Here is a 27,799-nt window from a genome sequence, read left to right as displayed (position 1 = left end):
TTGTAAAGGTTCAATATGTGCTTAGAATCACTGTATGTTGCTTTGGGAAGTATGAATATCAAGATGACTTTTGTCTTTTTAAATGACATACCAAGAACCAAAGTAGTTACTTTGAGGACTTCACAGTGTCCTTCTTGGCATTGCAAATAATTTACTGCTGCATGATGACAATGATGCTGGGCTTTTGTTTTTTCTCTCTCTCTTTTTTAAGTACCAATGAGAGATCATTCAAACACATTATCAGAAATAAGGAACCATGTCCTCTTGTACACATGAATGCAGTGAGAGACACTATTGTAGTAGACCACTGGAGACCACCCTTGGGAACTGAATTCTAGTCCCAGCTCTATCACTTCATTGTGTTTCCTTGGGCAGCCCTTTGAACTGCTTTGATCTTCAGTCTTTTTATCTGAAAAGTGGGGATAATAGTAGTGCCTCTTCTACCTTTTTCACTAAAAACCATATTAAATATATATGAAAATGATGAAAAAATTGAGCACTGTTAAATCTCTTTATTAAAACAATACTGTCTACTTCATTGGTTGTCCTGTGGATTAAATGAGATATTCCTTGTCAAGCATTTAGCATAAAATCTGGAATATGAAAAAGACTCAATATTAGTTGATACCTTTATTACTAGCATTTGCATTATTGTATCAACCACTGAGAATCACTATTACAATAGCAATACTGGCTAAAACATACTACTATAATTGTAAATATTTTTAGTAGTATTTTAATATAATCAACCAGCAGCTATTTTTGACCATGTACCTAACCCTGTACTTTACTGCTGTTTAGAACATAAGTTTGGGGTCAAGTCTGACACATTAATTTTAATTACCTAAGCACACACATATACGGTGACTGTTAATTTTCTAGGATCCTCATTTTTAAGGAAATTAAGTCTGCATTCTAAAAGGTAGGTGAGTACCAGTATCCTTTTCATTGCTTTGCCACAGAGTTACTATTATACATACAGTAATTTAAATGACTAAGAGAGTTAATATAATCAAAATGATCTTGTATTTTGATTCTTCATTGTAGAATCTATAGATAGTTTAGCAGCAACAGTTAGACTTATTTCATGGTAAGTCATTCATTCTTATGGATTATCTAATCAGCCTCCTCACTTTAGAGCTAAAGAAAGGGAGCCCAGAGAGATTAATGTGATTTGCCCAAGATCACACAGCAAGTTTTCTTTCCCTAAGAAGCAAATACCTAAGTTCTTATTTGAAGAGTGTACAGTGAGGTGACAGATTGTCACAGTTTTTGCTTCTTTTGGAGCAGACTTCCCTAATGTACAGATCTTTTCTAGGAAGCTACTATGTAATGATGGGTTTTTATTTCCTTTTAGTTACCATTAGAATTTTATTTTAAATTGTTTAAATGTTACAAACTATGTCATAGGGTTAGTGTCAGGAGAACATGCACTTTACTTATTTTGGAAGAACATGTGAGGACAATGTTTTAGCAGGTGAGGCTTGAACTCTTCTAGTCTACTACAAAATTACTTGCTACACATTTGTGTGAAGAGCCAAATAGGGAAACTTGCCCATTTGCAGACATAGAGCACAGTAATCTCCCCTTATGTACAGTTTCACTTTCTGAGGTTTTAGTTACCCATGGTCAACCAAGGTCCAAAAATACTACATAGAAGATTCCAGAAATAAACAATACATAAGTTTTAAATTGCGTGCCATTCTGAGTAGTGTGATGAGATCTCTCACCAGCCTGCTTCATCTCGCTTGACACAGCTCCGTCCCACTCCATTATTCCTTTTGTCCAGCAGATCCAAGCCCTGTATGCTCCCTGCCCCTTAGTCTTCAGCCATCTTCTGCTCCTGATATCCAACCATAGACATTGTGATGGCTTGATGATCCAGGATCACCCAAAGCAGATTATCCTCCTTGTGATGCGTCATCAGAAGGTCCAGTAGCATAATGCTAAGTCACAATACCCTATTCATTCACCTCTCTCCATCTTACCACATAGGCATTGTATCACTTCACATCATCACAGGAAGAAGGGTAAGTACACTACAGTAAGATATTTTGAGAGAGAGACATCATGTTCACATTACTTTTATAACAGTATATTATAATTGTTCTGTTTTATTATTGTTAATCTATAGTGCCTAATTCATAAATTAAACTTTTACCATAAGTATGTATGTATAGGAAAAAACATAGTGCAGTATATGTAGGGTTTGATACTATCTGCAATTTCAAGCAGCCACTGGAAGTCTTGGAATGGATAATGAGAGATAGTTGTAGCTCTCTCTCCACACCCCACCTCCCGCAAATGCCTATTATACCTATGAAGGATTTCAGGTTTATTTTTACTACATCACATTCCCAAATCTATTTCCATCATTTTGATCACCTAAGCACACGCATACAGTATGAGAGTTTATGTGTACCGTTGAAGTGAGTCATCATTTAGGTATTACTTGGATTGAATTTATTTTCTGGTCTTATTTATTATAGCAGCTCTTCTGTGTTTAAAAGCAGCAAAAAAGCAAGAGTGTTAACATTAAGTTGAAAGCTGGAGGAGATGATGCTGTAGACAGTCATTCAAAGGGGCATATCTACATTTTATGAGTGGAGAAGGAATCTATGGCACAGTCTTAAAAAGGAGACGATTATACCTTCCATCGAGCCAATTTTATGGTAAAATCTTCATAGTTAGAAAACTTAAGGGAGATAATTCACACTCCAGCCAGAAACCTGGATAAGTGTATCTTTGTATATCACCTTATAAAATACCTTGTCTGGTGATACCCTGTGTTCTGAAAGTAGTCTTATGATTTCCTTTCTTTGTTACTTTAAGGTAGCAGGTCTGTATACCTCAGCTAGAAGTACATAAGTAAGTAGACCAATGCGGTTGGGAGAATGTCCCCCAAAGTCCACCCAAACACTACTTTCCTTTTACCCTGTGATCCCTCCTTCCCCCAAGTAAAGAATTAAAAGAGAAAAGGGGGTTAATGCAAAATGACCCAAACCTGGTATAAAGTAGTAGTATTTGAACCCTTTTAATCTTAAAGAAGAGATAGATGCTTCACTGGAAAGCAACCAGTAAAGAACAATTAGATCTGTATGGAAAAAAAAAAAAATTCAGGCTAAATTTGGTAAAACTTAAATGATCCAGGATCAGAAAGTGAGGTAAAAAGTAAAAACTTTAATTGGTTTTATTACCTGGAACTTGATTGAACAAAAGAGTTAATGGTATCTTTTAGGGCAATATTTTCTAACTTTTTTTTTGGTAGCTCAAAGTAAGAGCTGTATTTTCCGTTGTAACCAGTACACACTACCACATTTCATACAACTGGTACAAAAATATTGGCCTTTATTATATCATGAATTTTGGATATTTTGTCTATTCCGATATTGTTTGTTTTGGTATTTGTCTATCCTGTCATGACTCACTAAACTGATTTCAGAATTTACTGAAACTACCCACAGTAGTTGAATGTCATCATTTTAGGGATTGTTTCTGTAAAGCTGGTGATTCACAATCTAGCTTCTAATCATTGGTGCTAATTTCTTTTTATGTAATAGAGATGCCCCTTCACTCTGCAGTTTTGTTATAAGCTTCTCATTTTTGCTTGTTGAGGAGTAAAAAATGTCTAGCAATTTCATCAAATTGTAGCCATTTTTTTCTAGAGTGCTTATGAGAGAAGCATTTCCATGCTGCTGTGATTTTTATTTTGCTAAGATAACCTCAAAACGTAGGTTTGGGTATGGTGGTTCATTCCTGTAATCCCAGCACTTTGGGAAGCCCAGGTGGGAGGATCACTTGAGCCCAGGTGTTCGACACCAGTGTGGACAACATTGTGAGACCCCATCTCTACAAAAAATGTAAAAAATTAGCAGGTTGTGATGGTACGAACCTGTAGTTCCAGCTACTCAGGAAGCTGAGGTGAGAGGATTGCTTACGCCCAGCAGTTCGAGGCTGCAGTGAGCTGTGCTCTCATCACTGCAGCCTGGGTGACAGAGCAAGAACCCATCTCAAAAAAAAATTTTTTTTAATGTTAAGTTTATACTCTTACAAGTGCCAGTAACTGTATAATTTCTTCTACCTGTCTATGTTTGGTAATATTTCTTTTTATAATTATCACTTTGTAAACATAATTACTCTTTAGTGTTTTCAGCTGTTTTATTATGTTTCTTAATTGTTCAAAATAAATCATGCAAAATTCCAATCCTGAAAAGGATTGGAAAAAGTACCTTGGGAAAAGTACCTCAGTATGCTTGTTAGAGCTCTCAGGGAACTGGTTTATATATAGTCAAGTTTTTCCTTAAAACTGAGTGTTTACTGTTCTAAGTCTCAAAACTATGTTCTATGAAAATCTTTTTTTAATAGTCTTGATTTTTTTAGAGCAGTTTTAGGTTCACAGAAAATTGAGCAGAAGGCACAGAGACGTTCCCTATACCCTCTGCCCCCATACATGCAGACCCTCCCCTATCACCAACATCCCCCACCAGAGTGGTACATTTGTTACCACTGATGAACCTACACTGACACATCATTATCACACAAAATCCATTCTTGTAAACTTAGAGTTCACTCATGGCGTTGTACATTCAATGGATTTGGGCAAATTTGTAATGATGTGCGCCCACCATTACACCATCATACAAAGTAGTTTCACTGCCCTAAAAATTCTTTCTGCTTCATCTACTCATTCCTCCTTACTCCCCAGCACCTGGCAACCACTGATCTTTTTGCTTTCTCCATAGTTTTGCCTTTTCCCGAATGTCATGTAGTTGGAATCGTACAATATGCAGCCCTTTAGACTGGCTTCTTGAAAATCTATGGTTTGTTTTTTTGTTTGTTTTTATTTTTGTGTGTGTGTGTTGGGGTTTTTTTTGATTTTTGAGACAAGGTCTTGCTCTGTCACCCAGGCTGGAATGCAGTGGTGAGATCATGGCTCACTGTAACCTCAAACTCCTGTGCTCAAGTAATCCTCCTGGCTCTGCCTCCCAAGTAGCTGGGACTACAGGCATGTACCACCACACCTGGCTAATATAAAACTTTTGTTTATAGAGACAGGGTCTTGCCATCTTGCCCAAGCTGGTGTCAAACTCCTGCCCTCAAGTAATCCTCCCACTTCGGCCATCCAAAGTGCTGGGATTATAGGTGTGAGCCACTGCACCTGGCCTCCATATAATACATTTTATTTTTATTTTTTATTTAGACTTTTTTTTTTTTTTTTTGAGACAGCGTCTCACTCTGTTGCCTGGGCTAGAGTGCCGTGGTGTCAGCCTAGCTCACAGCAACCTCAAACTCCTGAGCTTAAGCGATCCTCCTGCCTCAGCCTCCCGAGTAGCTGGGACTACAGGCATGCATCACCATGCCTGGCTAATTTTTTTTTTATATATATATATTTTTAGTTGTCCAGCTAATTTCTTTCTATTTTTAGTAGAGATGAGGTCTCGTTCTTGCTCAGGCTGGTCTCGAACTCCTGGGCTCAAAAAATCCGCCCGCCTCGGCCTCCCAGAGTGCTAGGATTACAGGCGTGAGCCACCGTGCCTGGCCAACCCTTTGTGTTTTGATGATAACCATCAATTAATGTGCTGTGTTGGAACACAAATCATGCAGTTATCACCTAGACTTGTGCTGTCCAATATAGTACCGTCTGGCCACATGTAGCTATTTTAACTTAAATATAATTAATTAAAATTAAATGTAACTAAAAATTTAGTTCTTTGGTCACGTTAGACACACTGCTAATGCTTTGTAGTTACATGTGACTAGTGGCTACCTTATTGGACAGCACACATACAGAACATTTCCATCATTACAAAAAGTTCTGTACACAACTAAATGTCAGAGTTTTTTAGCTTTGTATTCCCAGACACTATCACAATTATACATTTTTTTATAAGCTCATAGTACTTACTAGGTAGAATTTGGTAAATGACTCAAGACTGGTGCTTTATTTTTTCTTTGTATATTGTTTTTTTGTATATTTGTAATTTTTATTTCTTCCCCGTTTCTACCAGCAATTATCTTTTTGCTATAATTGGAAGGCAATAGCTCCTCTTTTCCTCTTTCAGTTCTTTTGGCTGGTACTCTGCCTCTTGGTGGCTTGGAAATCAGATAGCTAAATTATGGAAAATAAATGTAAATAGAATCTGAGAGTGGTCCTAAAGTGTTCTTGTGAAGAAGAATGAGCATTAGAGCAAGTTACTTTGTGGCCTTCATAATGACTGCTGAGTCCTTTTTGACTTAATTTCAGGTTTGAAAACCTGTGTTCCATATAAGTGGGGTGTGGTTATGTTCTCAGATTGTAGTGATTTCATTTCTACTATTTTAATAGAGCATATCTTAAAATTTTTTATATTAAAAGAGTGTGTGTAAGTGTACAGCTTGGTGAATTTTCACAAACAACGCAATTGTATCACCAGCATTCCATCCCTTTCCAGTCACATCCTGTATGCCCCCCCCCCCCACCAGGATGAATACTATTCTGATTTCTAGCTGCATGGATTAGTTTGGTCTGTTCTTGTACTTTGTATAAAGGGAAGCATGTGCTTCTTTTGTCTGGCTTCTTTTAGTCAGATATTGCTTGTGAGATTTATTCATGTTGTTATTGTAGACCTCTCATTTCATTAATGTATTTAATGCCATTAGGAAAATATGCCAAAATTTATTAATTTCTATTTGCTGTTAAAGGGCATTTGTATAGTTTTCAGTTTGGGGCAATTAATCTCTGTCTGCTGTTAATGGGCATTTGTATAGTTTTCAGTTTGGGGCTTTTACAAATAGTGTTGCTATGAACGTTACAGTGTGTGTCTTTTAGAGAACATGTGTGTACCCATTTCTATTGGGCATATATTAATACTTCAGAGTATTAGGTATTAATATTGGGAATATTGGGTCAAAAGGTGTGCATATTTTTAATATTAATAGATATTGCCAAATTGTTTAATTTGCATTCCTGCCAGCAGTATTTGAGGTTTCTGAATGTTTCACATCCTCACCAACATAGTATTTTTTATCTTTTTCGTTTTGCTCTTCTGATAGGTGTGTTGGTAATATTGCATTGTGGTTTTAATTTACGTTTCTTTGATCATTGAAGTGGAGCACATTTTCATATTGATTACTTCAGTATTCTCTTTTATTCAATGTCTGCTAAATTTTTTTCCTCATTTCTCTATTGGGTTGTCTATTTTTTTTTTTTTAGCAACTTTATTGAGATATGATTTATATATCGTAAAGTTCAACCTTTGGTAGGTTTTTAGTATATTTACAGAATTGTGCAGCTGTCGCCACTATCTAATTCCAGAATATTTTCATTACTCCAGAAAGAAACCCATACCCATTAGTAGTAACTCCCCATCTCTCTACCTATTACCCCTCACAGCCACTAACCTACCTTTTGTCTCTGAATTTGTCTATTCTGGACATTTCTGGTAAATGGAATCGAACAATATGTAGTCTTTTGTGACTGGCTTCTTTCACTTAGCTTAGTATTTTCAGAGTTCATCCGTGTTGTAGCATGTATCAGTACTTCATTCCTTTTTACGGATATACCACATTTTATTTATCCATTCCTCAGTAGGGGGACATTTGGGTTGTTTCTACTTTTTGGCTATTATGAATAATGCTGCTATGAAATTTATGTACAAGTTTTTGCATGGACATATATTTACATTTCTCTTGGTTGTATACCTAGGAGTGGAATTGCTGGGTTATACAATAACTTTGTGTTTATCGTTTTGAAGACCTGCCAGACTATTTTCCGCAGTGACTGCAACATTTTGCATTCCCACCGGCAATGAAGGAGTGTTCCAATTTCTCCACATCCTTGCTGGTGCTTATTACTGTCTTTTTAGTTGTTGCTGTTCTAGTGGACCAGAAGTGTTATTTCATTGTGGTTTTATTGTCTGTCTGAATGACTTGCAGTAGTTTAAGATTTGTTCTAGATACAGATCTTTTGTTGCATGTGTATTGTATCTTTTGACTCTCTTAATTGTACCTTTTAATGAGAAGTTCTTAGTTTTATGTAGGTCAATTTATCAGTTTTTGCTTTTTGGTTGATGATTAGTGCTTTTTGTGTCCGGTGTAGAAAGTCTTTGCATATTAAAGATCTCAGATGTTTTCCTCTACAGGCTTAATTGTTTTTGTGTGTTTTGTTTTGTTTTGAGACAGAGTCTCACTTTGTTGCCTGGGCTAGAGCACAGTAGCATCATCAGAGTTTACTGTAGCCTCAAACTTCTGAGCTCAAGGGAGCCTTCTGCTTCAGCCTCCCAAATAGCTGGGACTACAGGCGCATGCCACTACACCTGGCTAATTTTTCTTTTCTTTTTGTGTGTGGGGGGGCAGTCTCCCTGTGTTGCTCAGGCTAGTCTCGAACTCCTGGCCTCAAGCTATCCTCCCACTTCAGCTTCCCAAGGTGCTAGGATTACAGGCATGAGCCACTGCACCCGGCCTACAGGCTTTATTGCTTTACCTTTGACCTTTAGATCTGTCCACCTGGAATTGATTCCAGAGAGGCGACATTTTAAAAAATGGTTTGTCTCCTCTTTTCAGCTAATACTTTTACATGTCTTTTTCTTTTTTAAGCGATAAGAGGTAGTTAACATGGTTGGAAAAATAATGTAGTGTCCAGGAATTGGTTGATTATAAAGATTTACCTCAGGTGGTGATTGCAGAGTTAGGAGGATGAGCCAATGATTTGTAGGCTATCATAGGCTAGAGACTTAGCTAGGCATTTCACAAACTTTAGCTCATTGAATCTTTACAATATTCTTGTAAAGTAGATGGCTTCATTGCTTATTTGCAAATGAGAAAACCAGGGCCCAAAATGATAAATAAACTTTCTGAAGCTCACACAGCTAATAAGTGTGCAAAACCATGGCTTAAAACCAAATCAGTCTGGCTCTCACTGCACATTTTTGTAAAATCTTAACTATTAAACTTAAACATTTAACCTATTTATCTTAAATTGCTGTGGTATTTGGCCCAACAGTAAATGTTAAATGGCCTATGGAGCCAAGTATATAGGGACTTTTTAATTTAGATGGTTTGAAGGAAGCAGAAGATAAATGAATAATCTAGAGATCTCAGGGGACAGACAGTATTGAAGTGGTAATCTGATGCTTGAAAGATTAGGTGACTAAGAGAGTCTTATCAGTGGATAATATTGCAAGAGAAACGTACTTGGGTGAATGTTTAGTTTGCTATGTTGTAGATCTTATTTTCTGTGCTATGAAATGTAGGAACTTTCCTTTAAGTATATTAGGGTCAAAGAGAGCATTTTTGTAGAGTGCCCTCTGCAGGTTCTCTAGCAGTAATTAAGATAGCCAGTTGCCATAATTGTGCTGGTACTAATGATGTAAATAAATTTGAGAAGGAAATTAATTTCAAGGTTCATTAGAAACAGAGAGGAGATTGATGTTTGTAGCAAATGAAAGGGAAAAATAGAGTAGGGAAGAGATTAAGTTTATTTTAGAATTCAAACTCAGCTATTGGATCCTTTTTGAGTTATAAAACGGATACTTCTGATATTGGAAACTTTCCATTTCAAGCAAATAGCTTAAACTTTATACTTGGAAGGTGGCATGATAAGAATCTGTGTAGGATCAGCTTTCTAAGTTAGTGATGACAATACAAAAGTGCTGTCTTTATCCCTTTTTAACTAAAAGGTAAAATTTTGACAGCCTCAGCAGAGAAGTTTGAAATTGATCAATAAACTAGTTGGGTTCTGTATAAAATGCTATTAGTGGTAATTTGGAAACATTCAGAGAATCAGATGATTTGTTGTGGACTCTGTTAAATCAGAAACTCCACTCTGAGGGAGCGCCTAAGGATCAACGCTGTTTATCCCCTTTCATACCTGAGGCATTTCACATCTAATTGATAACCACCCAATAGGTATTTCACACCTAGTAGATCTGACTTGTTTCCCAGCTAGCTGTGATTTGACCTCACTTTTTTTGTTTGTTTTTGAGACAAAGTCTTGCTCTGTTGCCCGCCTAGAGTGCCGTGGCATCAGCTTAGCTCACTTCAAACTCCTGGGCTCAAGTGATCCTCCTGCCTCAGCCTTCCAAGTAGCTGGGACTACAGGGGTGTGCCACCATGCCCAGCTAATTTTTTAATATGTTTTTAGTTGCCTGGCTAATTTCTTTCTTTCTTTCTTTTTTTTTTTTTTTGGTAGAGATGGGGGGTCTCACTCTTGCTGAGGCTGGTCTCAAACTCCTGACCTCAAGCAATCCTCCCACCTCGGCCTCTCAGAGTGCTAGGATTACAGCACAGGCATGCACCACCATGCCCGGCTAATTTTTTTTCCTATATATTTTTAGTTGTCCAGCTAATTGCTTTCTATTTTTGGTAGAGACGGGGTCTCGTTCTTGCTGAGGCTGCTCTCGAACTCCTGAGCTCAAATGATCCATCCGTCTTGGCCTCCCAGAGTGCTAGGATTACAGACATGAGCCACCACGCCCAGCCCTGGGCTATTAATTTCAAGATGTACTTTTGAGTTTCATTCCATCACTAACTAGCTATGGCACCATAGGCAAGTGACAGGATGGTTTTTTCATCCATACAATGAAACAGTTGCACAAAATTAGTGGCAGTGGCTTTTAAACCTTCTTTGAGTCATAGAGAAACTCTTTGAGAATCTGATAAAAGCCACCCTGAAAACTGCTTATTCATACAAAAGATTGCTTCATACAAAAGATTGTGTGTAATTTCAGGAGCTGCAATATTTTCTGAATCCATCCACAGACCTCCATTTAAGATCCCCTGGATTAGATGGTTTCTGGGTCAATTCTAGTTTTCAAAACCTGCAATTGTATATGTCCATCCACACTATCCTGTTGTCTAGCTACACATATTATGATCCTCATTCTTCAGACTTCTGCTTCTCGGTGTTTACTCATATATTATTTCATCTACTTTCAGATGTCCTTCCTTAGCCCTTTATTCATCTTCGTCTTTGAAAATTCTCCCCTCTTTTTAAAGCACTATTCAGTGTCATTTTTTTTCTGTGATGCTTCTTCAGTCAGGTTTAATCTTCCCCTTAGAACTTTATACCTCCATTGTAGCCCTTAACCTGTTTGGTCTTGTATTACACTGATTAGAGTGTCCCCTTCCTCTTCTTCTTCTTGCCTGTTTCTCGACAGGCTATAAATGTCTTGATGTCAGCAACTGTGTTCCTATATTAGCTTTGTAACTGAATGGTGCTTTGCCAGTAGTAGTTAAGGAATAAATGCTTTAATTTATGGCTCAGTTGTAATGATTAACTGTCTGCTGTATCATGTTCTAATTGCTGGGAGGATTAGCTCCTCCCCCCCAAAAAAGAGAAGGTGAGGTGGAAATAGAAGCGTAGAGGGAAAGCCTCATAGAAGAGATGAACTTAAAGAATGGGTAGAATTTAGGGAGCTGGAAGAGCATTATCTGGGAAAGATGAAGAGAAATGAGAGAACTAGCATGTACCTACATTTTATGATCAATGAAATTAATCTATTTTACTAAAAAGAGGTAGCTATTGAAATCTAGCTTGCGATTTTTAATTAAACTTTGATTTTTTTATTTTTGGCATTTTTGTTTTTACAGGTACAAGAAAATTCCCCAGGACATAGAGCCGGACTGGAACCTTTCTTTGATTTTATTGTTTCTATTAACGGTTCAAGATTAGTAAGTTCAGCTTTTTGTAGTTTTGTCTATAGTATTTTGTAATCTTTTGAAAATGGAATTTTTCAGATTATCTAGGATGATGTTTCCTAGTTACAGACATTGTATAGAGTGTGATGCCAGTTTATAGAAGTAATCATGTGGTAGTAAACATTAAAAGGTCAAATCTAGAATGCTAATACCTTATGCTCCTGTGATTATCTTAGGGGAGTAGAATCACTGGAGACCTTTATTTTATATGTTAAGTATTTAATTTTTATAAGCCAAAGGAAATAAGATGAAAAAGATTACTGGTTTTTTTTTTTTATGCTTACTCTCAGTAGAATCAAAAAAGACATCTAAAGCAATTTAAAGATGTCACATTTCCATAGGTTGTTGACAAATGGATTTAAAAAGACTGATTCTCAAATAACATGCCAATTTTCTTGGAGCTAGTAAGTTTCATGATTTCTAAATAATTTTATTAGAACCAGAGAGTTATGCTCCAAAGTGCGGAATTAAAACCACTGTTTATAATTGTTTTCAGTTTACCCATAGTAAAGTCCTATAGGAAGGAAATTATATCATCTCAGCAAAGAAAATTTTTATGACAATAGCTACTTGGTTAGTTTATTTTTTCATAACAGTCTTAGGTTTTTGTTCATTACTTATCAACATCTCCAGCATAATGGCCTTTATTCACTTGTGTAATGAAATATTTAACATACTATTTCCATTTTCTTTTCCTTCCAACTTCTAATAAATAATAAAGTATATATTTAGAAGTAGAGTCCAAAATTAAACTTTAACCCCAGTAAATGTTTTAGATTTTTAAGTCAAAGTCATCACAACTTTGTTAGTAATGTGACTTCTTATGACATATTTTGGTTTTGATCACTTAAGTCCTTGATCACTCTAAATAATGTTGGGTTGCAAATTCCATAGTCCATAGTCGGCTATTAGAAAAAGTCAGTTTGAAGTTGTTGCTAACATAAGAGTTTTTCTTAATTTCTTGACATTCTTTTACATGGAGAAATATTTAAATGTTAGTGAAATCTTTGCCTGTTGAATGTTTTGTTTATATTGATTATTAATATTACTCTTATAGGGCCACAGGATGCTTAAGGTAAATTAACATTTATTTATTAAGGAATATGTATTCTGTGTTCACAGAATAAAGACAATGACACTCTTAAGGATCTACTGAAAGCAAATGTTGAAAAGCCTGTAAAAATGCTTATCTATAGCAGCAAAACACTGGAGCTGCGAGAGACCTCAGTCACACCAAGTAACATGTGGGGCGGCCAGGGCTTATTGGGCGTGAGCATTCGTTTCTGCAGCTTTGATGGGGCAAATGAAAACGTGTGGCATGTGTTGGTAGGTATCAATTGTGAACTGTTTCTTGCAGCTCAAGAAGCAGTGTAGAAAGATATTTTAACAGTGATTGTCTCCAGTTTGGTGAGATTATAAGGGTATTACTATTAGGCTGCTTTTAGTTTCTGAAAATCAGCATGCATTGCTTTTTAAATATGGATCAATTTAAAAGCTTGAGGAAGAGGATATATAGAAGCTTAAGAACTATTTTTCTAATGATTTATCCATTAGGCAAAGATATGTGAGGTAACTACAGAAATATTTTAAATATTTATTAAATAAATATTTAATTTATTATGCTTAAAAGAATACATATATTCTGTAGTTTCTGACGTCTGACAATCACTAACAAGATAGAAATGTAGAGGTTTTTAAAATCACTGTAATTAAGAACTATGAATATAAAACTTGGAAGATTATTTTGTATATTTAGGGTATGTTTTTGTGTCATCCTAGGAAGTGGAATCAAATTCTCCTGCAGCACTGGCAGGTCTTAGACCTCACAGTGATTATATCATTGGAGCAGATACGGTCATGAATGAGGTAATTAGTGTGTTTATTAATAATGAAATTATTTAACATTTTCTCATTGATATTTGAGTTCAGATGAATATTTGCATACTTTGCATTTAGAGTTGATATTTTGGTCTTTGCTGATCAAGATAGCTTATGCCACCGGATATTAAGTGGAACATTTGGGAGATGTCTTATTAGGTAAAGCTGTGAAGAAAAAAACATACTGGGTAGCAATTGCACAGATTTTGTGTATGATGGACAGAAATCTCTTACATACCTCAAGACCAAAGCAAATTCTCATTTTTAATTGGTCATTGATTTCATTTTGTTTTGCTCAGGTGCAAAATCAGCTCAGTTTATTAGCCAGATCCTTTTCCTTGTCTGTTAGCTAGTAAAAGTATACATTACTAAATCAAAAATGAGGATATTATTATTAAACTGCTTTTAGTTTCTGAAAATCAGCATTCATTGCTTTTTAGATATGGATCAATTTAAAACCTTGAGGAAGAGAAGGAAATATAGAAGCTTAAGAACGATTTTTCTAATGATTTATCCATTAGGAGAAGATATATATGTATATATATTGCTAAATTAAAAATGAGAGAAAATACCTCAGTTGATTGTTCATAGTGAGTTACAGATCGAACTCCTTATTCTACTGTTTTCCCCCCTTCTCACTACTGCACTGAACTAGCCTTTAAATAAATAAATGAAAATGAGAGAAAAATAAGGTGCCCAGATAGCTAGGTCTTAATAATGGAGAGTAAAAGCAGAATGTATAGAACTTGGATGTAGAAGGGTTTTATTAAGAATGCTGACTAGGCCAGGCATGGTGGCTCACGCCTGTAATCCTAGCACTCTGGGAGGCTGAGGCAGGAGGATGGCTTGAGGTCAGGAGTTCGAGACAAGCCTCAGCAAGAGCAAGATCCTGTCTCTACTAAAAATAGAAAGAAATTAGCCAGGCAACTATAATAGAAGAAAAAAAAAAAAAGAATGCTGACTAGGTCTTATGGAACTGGGCACAAGGCCTTATACATAGTATGTCTTGCTTGAATTAATATATTGAATTATTGAATTAAACCTTGCTTGGAATATCAGTTTTTGGAAATGACTTTTATGTCTGTGGCAGGGTCCAGAATCTTTTTTTTTTTTTTTTTTTTGAAACAGAGTCTCACTCTGTTGCCCAGGCTAGAGTGCCATGGCGTCAGCCTCGCTCACAGCAACCTCAAACTCCTGGGCTCAAGTGATCCTCCAGAGTAGCTGGGACTACAGGTGTACACCACCATGCCTGGCTAATTGTTTCTATTTTTAGTAAAGACAGGGTCTCGTTCTTGTGCAGGCTGGTCTTGAACTCCTGTGGTGTGGGTTTTTTTGTTTTTTTGGTTTTTTTTTGGAAATGTTCCCTAGGTGATTCTGATAGTAGCCAGGTTTGAGACCCACTCTTCTAAAGTACAGTAACATAAAAACATTTTTCTTCTATGATACTGTTGCAGTCTGAAGATCTATTCAGCCTTGTTGAAACACATGAAGCAAAACCACTGAAACTTTATGTGTACAACACAGACACTGATAACTGTCGAGAAGTGGTTATTACACCAAATTCTGCATGGGGTGGAGAAGGCAGGTAAGGTCATTTTTTAGAAAAAGTTATGTCTGTTTAAATTTACCATCAGATATGTTATAAACGTTAATTGTTTTTATTTTAAAAAAGGAAAGGGCCAACCTAGACTATTGAAACCAATAATTTATTTTTTTTTAAAGCACATATCTAAAGAACATGGTATATATCCTATGGTCGTTTTCTTTACTGATCAAAGAGGTAGCAGCATTTCTTTATTTGAAGAATTATTGAGCATGTACTATAATTATAGAAAAGCCTAGGATTTGGAAACTATACAAGTGTTTTGTAAAAGTTCCAGCCAATGCTGGGAAAAGGATGACTTAATTACTGCAGGCTGGAAAAGCCTCCATTTGCTCATAGTTTCTTTACTCACACTACTTGAGATTCTTCAGCTGAATGTGTTTCACCCCAAGAATTCTAACTGGTTGCAATTTGAGAAAAGTAAGATAGGGGTGTCATCTAAGAATCTGGTCTGTCTAGGGCAGTACTCAATTTATCGTTGTTCATTGTCCAGGTTTATAAATACCCAGAAATATGATCTTCTCAAGGCATTCAAAATTTATTCCTTTTGGAGGGATTGTCTCACATAAACTAAGTTTGCAAAGAAACTGCTGTATCAGTTTAGTATAGAAAAATACCCCCCCCCCATTAGAATAATATTCAGGTCAGATAGTACCACAAGAGCGCTTAGTGATTTAATAGAATCAAAGTGCAAGGAAGAGATTCTGTGGACAGTGAAGTCCAACAGCAAAGAATATTGCTCATTCTTTCATTTTTAATTATGTTCACCAAATGCTGAATACTGCTACATTCTTGTTTTTGGAGCCCTTCTTTTCTGGCCTTGTGGCAATTATTCCTTTTCTTTGGAAGATATTTTTCCTTTTGGTGTGGTTTATTACCATTGATAGCCATTGCTTAAGACAGGCCCATACAGAACATTTTTCAGAGTCTGCCTCTGACCATGCCTTTGGCATTTCCATGCCTGTTTTTATTCCTTCCTCAGAGGCCAACCACATTTCATTCATGACATCGGATTTCTCTTAATTTCATTCTTAGGCTATCTTTAAGTTTGCAGAGGGTTCTGCTGTTGCTTCTAGTGCCTTCTGTACCACCACTTGGTTATTTTGATTAATAAGCACCTTGCTTTAAAATGTAACTACCATTAATCAGTATACATTACTTAATATAGGCCGAGCACAGTGGCTCACACCTGTAATCGTAGCACTCTGGGAGACAGGGAGGATCTCTTGAGGTCAAGAGTTCGAGACTAGCCTGAGCAAGAGCAAGACCCTGTCTCTACTTAAAAAACAAAAGGAAAGAAAGAAAGAAAGAAAGAAATTCGCCAGGCAACTAAAAATAGGAAGAAAAAAAAAAAAAATTAGCCAGGTGGGGTGGTGCGTGCCTGTAGTCCCAGCTACTTGGGAGGCTGAGGCAGGAGGATTGCTTGAGCCCTGGTGTTTGAGGTTGCTGTGAGCTAGGCTGACACCATGGCACTCTAGACCTGGCAACAGAGCAAGACTGTGTCTCAAAAAAAAAAAAAAAAAATTATTTAATCTTACTTCCTTTCTCTAAATCTATCTGAGATCCAGTCCAGTGAGAATTATAGTTTTGATGGTGAGGGAAGAAAGAATAAGTAATTTTGTGAGATGAAGCGTCATTGTGCAAGTCAGATTTGGATAAGGAAGAGCTGAAGTTGGCCACTGCCCGCTTTTGGTGATGGTGGTATCCATGGAGATAATAGATGCCTTGCCAAGGGAAAGTGTCAAGTAGTTGGGAAATAAAAGACATCATGATGGAAACATAGTTGGAACCTGATTGTAGGCCTTAAATACCATGGTCAGGAGGTTGGATATACCTTGGGCAGTGGAAATGTGATATTGTATCAGTAGGGGTTTTTGGTTCCAAACTGTAAAAACCAGCTGTGACCATCATAAATTCCACATACTTACTGATGTGGAATAGCTCATATAAGCAAAGAAACAACTAAAGATATGGAAAGGGCAGGACTCAGAACACCTCTAAGGGTTTAGATAGGAAGAACTAATTGGCAATTTCACCAGCATTCTACTGAAAGGATAAAGCCATTTTTGGTTTTCCTGTCCTTCCCAAGATTTGCAGCCCTGGACAAGAGAGGTTGATTGGCCTGGCTTTGGCCATGAGCCACTCCCTTGCTGTGGGCAGGGCAAGCACCCTGATTGACAGTCCCACCAGCAAAGAAGTAATTCCACAAAGGGAGGAAGGAGAAAGGAGTGCTGAGAGGCCATCGGACTGTAGAAGGAAGCAATGTGATCTCATCTTACTAGGAAAATGCCTCCAGCGGCAGTGAGATAGAAAGAACCTGGATTAAACATAACACTACTGATTTATGTCAGGTTCTGAAAGAGAACTGTGGGATGTATAAATGATGTCATCACACAGGCATGCCTAGAGCTCTTCAGTGGAAAAGCTGTATGTGTGTCATTCATTCAGAAATAATTATCAAGTGTCTCCCATGTGCCAGGAACTATTAATAATAAACAAACAAGGTCTCTGCCCTTAAAGACCTTAACATTTTATTGGGGGAGACAGACAATAAATAAATGTGCAATATGATGGATGGTGATAAATAAAGGAGTGAGGGTAGTGTTCGTGGTGGAAGGAAGGGTGCTATTTCATATGGGGTGGTCAGGGGAGACCTCTGATAAGATTAAGATAACATTATTTAAAAGAATGGAAATTTGTTTGTTTTTATATTACAAAACCTCAAAGAAATGTAAGTGGTGATCCATAACAACTTTAAGACAAAAATGTTTTTACAGCCTAGGATGTGGCATTGGATATGGTTATTTGCATCGAATACCTACACGCCCATTTGAGGAAGGAAAGAAAATTTCTCTTCCTGGACAAATGACACCTATTACTCCTCTTAAAGATGGGTTTACAGAGGTAAGGTAACCTCACTACCTGATTATGTCTTACGGTTTTCACCAAAACAAGTCAAGTGTGTTGATGTATATGGTGTTGACACTAATTGAGATGGGGCAGATGATGAGTTAAGTATTGATAATGCTGAATTTGTGGTCACTGTATGGTATACAGATGGAGGGTAGATATGTGGGTCTGGGCGTTAGAAAAGAGGACAGGGCTGGAGATGCATATGTAGGAATCATCAAGAAAGAGAGGAGAATTTAAGCCAGTGGGTGTTTATAGAAACTGTGGAAGGATTAGGTCTGAGTGGGTTCTGAGGACTGGAGTCACAATCTTGCAAATCTAGATGGGCGGAGAAAGTGGATCCAACAAGGGAAGCACAGGAGAAGTCCAGAAGAAAACAAAGCTTCCAGGAAAAGGGCATAGTTAGCCATGTCAGGTACTGCAGAGAAGTCAAGTGAAAGGACTGAAAAGATATGTACTGGATGAGACCGATTTCAGAGACTCGATAGGGTGCAAATACCAAGTTACAGGGACCAGAGTGAATGATGGGTGTTAAGGTGACGCCAGCAGGCACGTCCTACTTTAGGCAACTTGATTGAGAAAGCAAGGAGAGGTGGGTATGTAGGGGTGATGTGGGGGGAGTGAAGGGGCTATTGCAGGATAAAAGTGAGGCTTTTTAAGGAATAAGAGATATTTGAGCAGTTTTAAATGTTTCTTACGAAGACATCACAGAACAGTCAACTCTTGTCTGCACAGCTAAATAAAGAACCAAACACTAGCTGGGTGCAGTGGCTCATGCATGTAATCCCAGCACTTTGGGAGGCCAAGGCAGGAGATCACTTCAAGACCAGCCTGGGCAATATAGTGAGACCCTGTCTCATTGGGGAAAAAAAAAGGCGGGGGTTGAATAAAATGATTTCTGGGTGACTAGGAAAGAGGGGAGAGTAGAATCTCTCCTAGTATGGAAGTAGAACAGTGTGTGTGACTGGGGGTAGAAGCCATGTGTCCAGGGACTGCAAGTGGCAAGATGGAGAGATGTTTACAAGTGCACGGTCCCTGGCATGTATTGAAATTAGGAAGGAGTGTGTGAAGGCAGAAGTGCCAGATGAAACTTTTGACAGCTTGTATATGATCCAAATATGTATCTGTAGGGCAGGTGAGAGCCAATATTTATATTTTCTTTTAAATAAACTTAAGTAAATTTTTTTTTTCTTTTCTTTTTTTGGAAGGTCCAGCTGTCCTCAGTTAATCCCCCGTCTTTGTCACCACCAGGAACTACAGGGCTTGAACAGAGTCTATCTGGACTTTCCATTAGCTCAACTCCACCAGCTGTTGGTAATGTTCTGAGTACAGGTGTGCAGAAAAAATACATTCTCTTTTCAATCTACTTTGTTTTAGTCAAGTGACAAAATCAATGAAGGCCTCTAGTTCTATTTACTCAACAAATGTTTGTGTATTTCTGAGGTAGTAGGTTCTGGGGCTACAAAAGGGAGCAAAATGCGTTCCTTTCTCGGGCTCAGGGGACATGTGCCTGTCTCCCTCCTGTTCTTTATTCCTTGTTCTAGCTGATATAGTCCATTTTGTTTTAGGTTTTTTTTTTTTTTTTTTTACAGCTTTATTGATATATAATGTGCGTACCATACACTTCATCAATTTACAGTATACAGTTCAATGGTTTGTAGTATATTTGCAGAGTTGTACAACCAACACCTCCGTCAATTTTACAATATTTCATTACCCCAGAAGAAACCCTCTACCCATTATCAGTCATTCTGTTTTTTTCCCTAGTCTACTTTCTGTCTCTATGGATTTGCCTAATGCGGACATTTCATACAATATGTGTGGTCATTTGTGACTGGCTTCTTTCTCTTAGCATGTTTTCAAGGCTCATCCATGGTGTAGCACATATTAATACTTTATTACTTTTTATTGCTAAATAATGTTCCATTGTATAGATATACCACATTTTGTTTATCCATTCATCAGTTGAAGGACATTTAGGTTTTTCTACTTTTTGGCTCTTAGGAATAATGCTGATATGACATTTGCATACAAGATTTTATGTGGCTATATGTTCTCATTTCTCTTGGTTATATACCTAGGAGTGGAATTACTGGGTCATGATATATAGTTCTTAACTTGGTATGTTGGTGGCTTTTATTTTTCCCTTTCCATTTTCTAATCTCCTGTCTTCTGGTTTTCATTCTTCGTAATGCCAAGTATATTCTGCAGTCAGTAAATGGTGAATCAGTGAATGAAATACTGACATGGTTTAGTTCAGCTTTTATTCTTGACCTCTTTTAAATGTTCATATTCAAATTTTGTTTATACCCCACTTTGTTCTGGGGTGGCCCACCAAGATGCAATAGTAAGGTGAACTGTATAGTGTCTAGAGTTGGTTCCTCGTGTTTCAATTCTAGCACTTTTCAGAGTCTTGGTTTAATTTCCCGAAGATGTGTTTTTCTAGGTGAAATTTAAAATTTCAAACATACACAAAAGTGATGGAATAGTATAGTGAACCCCTTCCCCCAGCTTCACTAGTTATCAATATGGTGATGTACCTCGATACCCCTTCTTTGCTGTTTTTTTTTTTTTCTGGCTTTATTGATGTATAATTTACATACCATAAAATTAACTCACTGTAAATATACAGCTCAGTAATGTTTAGTAAATTTATAGAGTTGTGCAGTTATCACCACAATCTAGTTTTAGAACATTTTCTAGATGAAATTAAATATTAATGTCATCAGTATCTAATCGTAGGCACCCTTGGAAGGTTTCTTAGAGTTTATTTCATTCAGGCAGTGTATGAGTGCTTTTTATGATATTATGATTTTTTGCTTACATTTCATCAGATAGTCCTCTGGTTTATTCCTAAATAGACTGACTAAAGGTGGATTGGGCACTTCCCAAGGCAGCAGCCCTTTCCGTGTCTGAATCACTCTTACTTATTTTAGAGTGAGAGTGTTCCACACACTGTAGGACAGCTCTTCTGATGTTAGGAGATAGCTGACATCCCTCTTCAAGTCCCAGCTTCTCTTTGACATTTTAAATTTTCCCTCATTATTGTAGTTATACTTACATTGTTTTATAAGCACATGCACTGAGATCCCTTAATTATCAGACTGCAGAGAAGTGGCTTCTTGATTATTAAAGACAGAAATGTAAGTAAAGCAATAATTACTCAAAAAAACTGACAGAAATTGACATTTTCACTTTTGAGTAAATCTATTTAAAAAGACTAAATGTTCTGGCGTTATGACACATGAGAAACAACTTTTCTTTGGGCATTTATTTTTTCATCTTCACTTTTTATTATATTGCTTGCCAAGTAGCCCAAACAAGTATTTGTAGAGATATAAAAGTATATTTTTAAAACACTTCTTTGTGGATTTGAAAATTTGGGGATTATGAAATTTTTAGAAAACAGATACCCCATTTTGAAATGGCATTGATCAGTATGACCTTTTTGGTACCCCTCATGCTCCCTATTCCACTTCCTTTCTTGATTTTCCTGCAGAGAACATATCACTATTTTACATGCTCTGTATTTTATTTGTTTGATATCTTTCTCTTTTCCTTTTCCTGTCCCTCATTAGGACATAAATTTCCTGAAGGTGATTTCTGTTTTCTTCACACTGTAAAGTGCCTCAGTGCTCAGAACAATGTCTGACGTGTAATAGGTACCCTAAACTGAATGAACACGCCAACTATCCATCCAACCCCTTTGAGAATCTGATGAAAACAAAGGACCCTTTTCCCAATATTGTTTTATACAGTTTTAGGAACTTCCATGACCCCTTGAAGCCCATTTGTCTGCCGTAGATTTAAAATTCCTGACTTCAATTCAGTCAGTTATTTTTTTGAGACTGTGAACGTAGCTGCCCTTTAAGAATGAAAAGAAACTTGTGTGAAAGACTTAATTAGGAAATAGAGGAAATTTGTTAGCCAATCCAAGCTGCCTTTATTTTCTTAAAACCAAGATTCAAAGACAAAAATATTAAAAAGTTGCAACATTGCTATTGTATGTGACTACTTAAAGCACATAATAACTAACAATTTGATATAGAATAGTAAACAGTTTCTGATATCTGAGTGAAATTATGCAGTCTGGGATCCAGTGGAGCATTTGCCAGTGCTTCAGCCAGACCTTTTTTCTTCTTCTTCTTCTTTTTTTTTTTTTTAACTTTTGCATGCCTGTGATTACTGCACAAAAGTAGATACTTGAATAAATAAAAGACTGAAAATGGTTGATTTATACTTTTAGGCACAATTTTATGCTTGCGACCATATTTAAGCAGATCTCTATAAGACAAAATCTAGAGTATGTGCAGTATTACTATTGTTTTGACATCAGCAAAACCTCATCCTGGAACAGCTAACATCACTACAAATGGGAATGTGTTAGATAGACGTCAAAGGACTGTCCCAGAACCTAAGGTCAAAAGGAAGTGGAGATTCAGGAATCCAAGTCGTTCTCTGCATTTGTAGTGGTCCATGTGCCGTCTCGTCTCTTTCAGGCCGTCTATGCCATTCTCCTCTTTCACAGACCAGCATTCACGTTTCACAGGGCACATGGACCCTTGGCAACCCCAGGTTTACATAGCATCTTAGTTCAGGAGCCCAGTAGAGACTGACTAGAATCCTTGTGTCCCATTTCCAAATCTAATCCAACCAGCTTTGGTCAGGTGTAAACTTCCTGTCCAGTGGCCTTGCTGGGGGTGGGACTGCCCTCTCGGCCCAGGCTCTGGTAACAGCCTCTGTTAAGGGCCGTGGACAGAGCCGGTGGATCTGCTGTGACGGGTGGTGTACGGTCAGTGATGCAGCCAGCAGTAGGACCAAATGGAGATGTCACCCGGCGGGGACGGGGACTGAAGCTTGCCCTCATCTAGTCTGTTCATTCTTTGTCAACTGAATTTGTTAGAAATAGAAGATTGTGCTTTTATTTTAGGTGTACCAACAGTACCATTATTGCCACCAGTAAACCAATCCCTCACTTCTGTGCCACCAATGAACCCAGCCACTACATTACCAGGTAAGCAGCAGGGGACTAGAGATGTGGCTAATGATAATAACATTACTTACTAATACTTGTATCTTAAAAAACAATGAAAAATTGGCAAGTGACTTTGTCACCAAAAAAAAAAATCAGTTTCTAAAAAATGAAAAAAATCTTACACTTATGTGGTGACTTTTATGTCTTTTAATCTCATTTTATCTCTGCAGTAACTTTGTGATAAATGAGAGCAAGTGGCAGTTCTCCTTAGTAGACAAGGAAACAGATGCTAGTTACCGGCTAGTGAGCTGCCCAGCCTAGGGCTCCTTCCCCTGGCCAACTGCCACCCCTGCTGCCACAATTCCACGTGAGCCAGGAATAAGGAGTATGTCAAAGTCCATTCTTTCGGATAGTTGTTCGTGCAAACAGACATGTCCTGGAAGAGAACGCTCCTTATTTGAGTCTTCGGTAGCTCTAACATTAAATCTTTGTGTATTTCTCTTAGTATTCCCAAGTGAAGACCAAGTCCCTTTATCCAGCTGATAATCAAGTATTATGTCAGTGATCAAATATGCTTTCATTGTGTGGGCCTTTAATTGTTTGGCTAAAGATGTCATCATACAGGCATATCACACCACGAACCAAGAGTGTACACACCGAGAATGATGGCGCAAGGGTGGTAAAATGTGAACGTGTGACTTTTGCAACTATAAGTCTGCAGTTATTTCAGAATAAAAAATTTAGAAAGAAAGCCAAGGAGACTGTAAACCTCAGCCTTCAAAAATTCAGTTCCATTCACTACCATATTTATTGAAATAAGCCTTTTCTCCATTCTTGTTCCAGAGTGTTAGGAGCATTATTTATTTTAACCACTTAGCCACCTAATCCATCTAATCACTTAGGTATAGAAATATATTTCAGTTAAGTGAGATTTGTTGTTGTCAATGTGATTATGATATAAAACTGCCACACATTAGGTGGACTTCTGGTACTCTCACTTTTGAAAGAGAATGTATTGTTTTCGATACACGAGGATTTATTTCTTCCCCACGCGAAGAGATTTACCTTTTGTTCTTTTCTGCCTTCTCTTCAGGTCTGATGCCTTTACCAGCAGGGCTGCCTAACCTCCCCAACCTCCCCAACCTCAACCTCAACCTCAACCTCCCGGCACCACACATCATGCCAGGGGTTGGCTTACCAGAACTCGTGAACACGGGTATGTTGCAGATCTTACCCTAGGGCACTCTCTCTAATAAAAAGCTTCATTCAGGAAAGCCAGTCCTCTATTTCAGTTTTTTCTAGAAAGGGAAAATTAGTTTAACAAATTTCAGCTACTTCAAATAAATATTCATCTTTTTGTTTAAAAAGCTTAAGCAGAAAGAAGAAAGTCTTTGTGATTCTCTTCTGCGTGTCCACCTCTCCTCTTCCTCCTCTTCCTCCTTCCTTCTCTCTCCACATGCTGATAACTTAAGCCCCAGGAAAGCCAAGTGTAGCAATAAGCCGGGGCGTGGCGCTGCTGCACTGGCTTTGATGGAGACGTTCAGTTTACCCGAGGGAGGTGAATGAATTCCCCGGTATTATTTGGGGCAGCTGCCACCAGGGAAGAAGCAATGGTAGCCCAGGCCCAGAAACTTAGGCCACAAAACTGACATCCCTGCTGAGCCGGCTGGGCTTGTTATTTGATTAATATTCTCTATTATTAACAGATGTTTTTATAATCAAAACTGTGAGAAATTTTAGCTGGAGATAGCTACAACAGCAGATATTCCAAGTGTCCACAGTCAGATTTTCTACACTGGAAATGAGGCAGCAGCATCCCATCGGTCTGCTCGTACAGTTAATGGCTACCCAGATCCCGCTAACCTTTGAGAGGGCTGACTGCTGGTACGGTAGCTCGGTAGTTTGACCCATCAGTGATACCAGTGAGTGGTCTTACAGCACCTGGTGTACATTGTCACATTTCTGTCTAGATTATAATTGTCCCTTTTGTAACCTGCACCATCTGTGTACATTCATTAACCTTCTTAGTTTCCAGTGCAAGGGTTTGAAAACCAAAGGAAGTACTAATAAACCCAAACTCCCAGTTACTGTTTAGCACCCCCTCCGTCTTGTCTCCTGGGCCTGCATTCTGGCTCCTCTGTCCTCTCCCAAATTTGACAGGCTCTAAGAGCAGTAAGGGTTTCACAAGCCCATGTTCGCCCTGAACCTGTGTTTTACAACCTGCCTTTCCTTTGTTTCTTGAAGTAATATTCTTTCTTACCTTTTGCATTTTAAAATCATCAGAATAAGCTCATCAAGTGTAATATAAATAGTTGTTAGACATGGGGCTTACCCTAGGGCTGGGTGCCTCTGGGGAGGCTCGTGGAGGGGCTAAGATCCACAGGCCTACATAGGTACAGCAAGTGCAGCTGTAACCCAGCTTGCAGCCGGCCTGGGGGAGTGGGGGTCCTCCCGCCCGACAGCCAGTGTAGCTGCAGCACCTAAACCTGCCATGCGGGCTGTCCACCCCGACTGGAAGGATGGTTCTTCCCTCAGTGCTGGGCTGAGTCCCATGGAGCCTAGAAGCCCAGGAAGCTGAGTTCTTGGCCAGATGCCACTGCAGGAAATCCTTAACCCTTTGGTGGCCTCCAGCTGGAGATAAACAAAGGTTATGATTTGTGCTGTCTCTCCTCAGCTTCAGTCTCCTTAATGAAATGCAAATAAAAATCATTGGTTGACGATGACTATTGCTCTTTTAGAGCTGGGAGGATATGTGATCTTTGCCATTTTTGTCCTAGGTTTGCCACCTCTTTCTTCCTTGCCTCCCCGAAACTTACCTGGCATTGCACCTCTCCCCATGCCGTCTGAGTTCCTCCCGTCATTCCCTCTGGTTCCTGAGGGCTCTTCTGCAGCAAGCTCAGCGGAGCTGCTGTCTTCCTTCGCACCCACCGGCAGCCTGCCCTCCGACCCCGTCACGACTACTGCAAAGGCAGACGCTGCCTCCTCACTCACTGTGGATGTGACGCCCCCCAGTTCCAAGGCCCCCACCACTGTTGAGGACAGAGTCAGCGACTCCGCTCCAGCCAGCGAGAAGCCTGTTTCTGCAGCTATGGATGCAAATGCTTCTGTGTCACCTTAACTTTGAACCGTTCTTCAGAAGTGGCGTGGTATATTTATTTAACCACGGGAGCGTGTCTGGAAATGGAAACTATCATTAATTTCATACTAGTTTGTACCGTATCTGTAGGCATCCTGTAAATAATACTAGGGGGAAAACAAAGCAAGAGGACATGGGCTTGTATCCTGCCAAGTCGGGGTGGAGCTCACAGGCCAGGGAGGGAAATCTCAGAAAGTGCTTGTATTTTAAACAACCAAAAAGAATTGTGAGGGTGGCTTGCTGCCAGGCCTCTACTGCCGTTCTTGGGGGTGTATGTCTTTGGGAAAAGTGGTGGCAGGGCATGTACTGGGCTCCCTGTCCCCCTGCTGCTCCTTCTGTAAGAAAATGAATATTTTATGCCTAGTACTCACATGCAACATTTCTTGTACTTTGTAAATCGTTTGCGAGAATGCAGACCACCTTACTAAATTGTAAAAGGAAAAGATATTTTACTTTTGGTCTCCGTGAGTCACATCTCTATTAAGGTTTACACAAAAATTCCGACTGAAGATGTTTGTTAAAGTTACACAACGTGCACTATTAATTGAACATCTTTTTATTCAGCCTATACACAGATCCTTGTTTTGAGCTCTCAAAATTATTCAGACAACATTTTGTAACTGCTGCTGTTGCTTTATACGTCCACCATAAAATGGCATTTAAAAAGAAATAAAGGAGATGTCGCACAGTTTTAAACCAGAAGGTGGCACTTTGTGGCTATGTATAATACTATTGCTATACTAGGAAAGCATAGATACAGCAATAAATGACAGTCATTTCACTTTTCTTCTTGTGTTACATTTAACTTACAACTCTTAATTGCCACGTGTACTCTTGTTCCTCTCTAGGATGTCACGAATCTTTAAATTACTTTTTTCATTTCTTCATTTCTTATGTTTGCTTCCTCCTAAGTTTTCTAAGAGATAGTAAGTTAACTGGAATTGATTTATTGAATGAAATTAAATGCATATTATATCACTGTTTTTGAACTAAGACGAAAGCGGTTCATCAGTTATTGACATGACACTAGTATGAACACACTCATCCCCTGCAGTGAGGGACATTTCTGAGGTGGCCGTACACGTGACCCACCTCTGACTGCTCAGCTGGAAGCTGGTTACCAAGGCGAAGCCCGCACAGAGGGAGGAGGCCCAGCGCCAGCCAATTTTTAGGGTATATCCACTTCTGGAGCCAGGTTTGTACTTAAAGCTGAATGATAAAAGAAGGCTTCAGCTCTAACCATAGCTTCTTCTGTTTGCATTATAAATATTTCTAGACTATTTCCTCCCGTTAATCCAATTTTTTGAAAAGGAGCTTATAACAGGTAGGGAAAATATTCATAAGCACATTTATTAATAAATATTATAATTTTTGACTTTCCAGGACAGGAAAAGTTGAGAAAGTTATTTTTAAAAGATGCTCACATTACAAAACAAATGTTGAGATCCTTTAGTGGAAAGCAAGAGAGTAATTTTTAAGGTTTGCAAAATGACTTTTTAAAAAACAGCAGTTCCTCCAATGCAGTGGTCCTTTTTTTTGTTGTTTTGTTTTTTTAAAGACACAGTCTTGAACTCCGAGCTTCAAACAATCCTTCCCACCTCAGCCTCTCGAGTAGCCAGTG

At 38.2% G+C, this 27,799-nt stretch overlaps 1 protein-coding gene across 1 annotated transcript in view; it reads left to right on the top strand.

The window, feature by feature from the left end:
• The window catches only part of GORASP2 (golgi reassembly stacking protein 2), a 32,500-nt gene extending 5,327 nt beyond the window's left edge, over window positions 1-27,173 (top strand). Inside the window, exons 2-10 of the mRNA XM_069471353.1 lie at window positions 11,569-11,649; window positions 12,799-13,002; window positions 13,456-13,542; window positions 15,009-15,139; window positions 17,935-18,061; window positions 19,276-19,399; window positions 22,998-23,081; window positions 24,136-24,258; window positions 25,820-27,173. Of these exons, the coding sequence (XP_069327454.1) occupies window positions 11,569-11,649; window positions 12,799-13,002; window positions 13,456-13,542; window positions 15,009-15,139; window positions 17,935-18,061; window positions 19,276-19,399; window positions 22,998-23,081; window positions 24,136-24,258; window positions 25,820-26,160 (1,302 nt within the window). The 3' untranslated portion in view covers window positions 26,161-27,173. The remainder of the gene's footprint in view (window positions 1-11,568; window positions 11,650-12,798; window positions 13,003-13,455; window positions 13,543-15,008; window positions 15,140-17,934; window positions 18,062-19,275; window positions 19,400-22,997; window positions 23,082-24,135; window positions 24,259-25,819) is intronic.
• The last annotated feature ends 626 nt before the right edge of the window (window positions 27,174-27,799 follow it).

This window comes from Eulemur rufifrons, chromosome 1, assembly GCF_041146395.1.
Source record: "Eulemur rufifrons isolate Redbay chromosome 1, OSU_ERuf_1, whole genome shotgun sequence".
NCBI classification, from domain to species: domain Eukaryota; kingdom Metazoa; phylum Chordata; class Mammalia; order Primates; family Lemuridae; genus Eulemur; species Eulemur rufifrons.
Note: the sequence above shows the minus strand (reverse complement) of the source record. Positions and strands in the feature narration are given on the sequence as shown.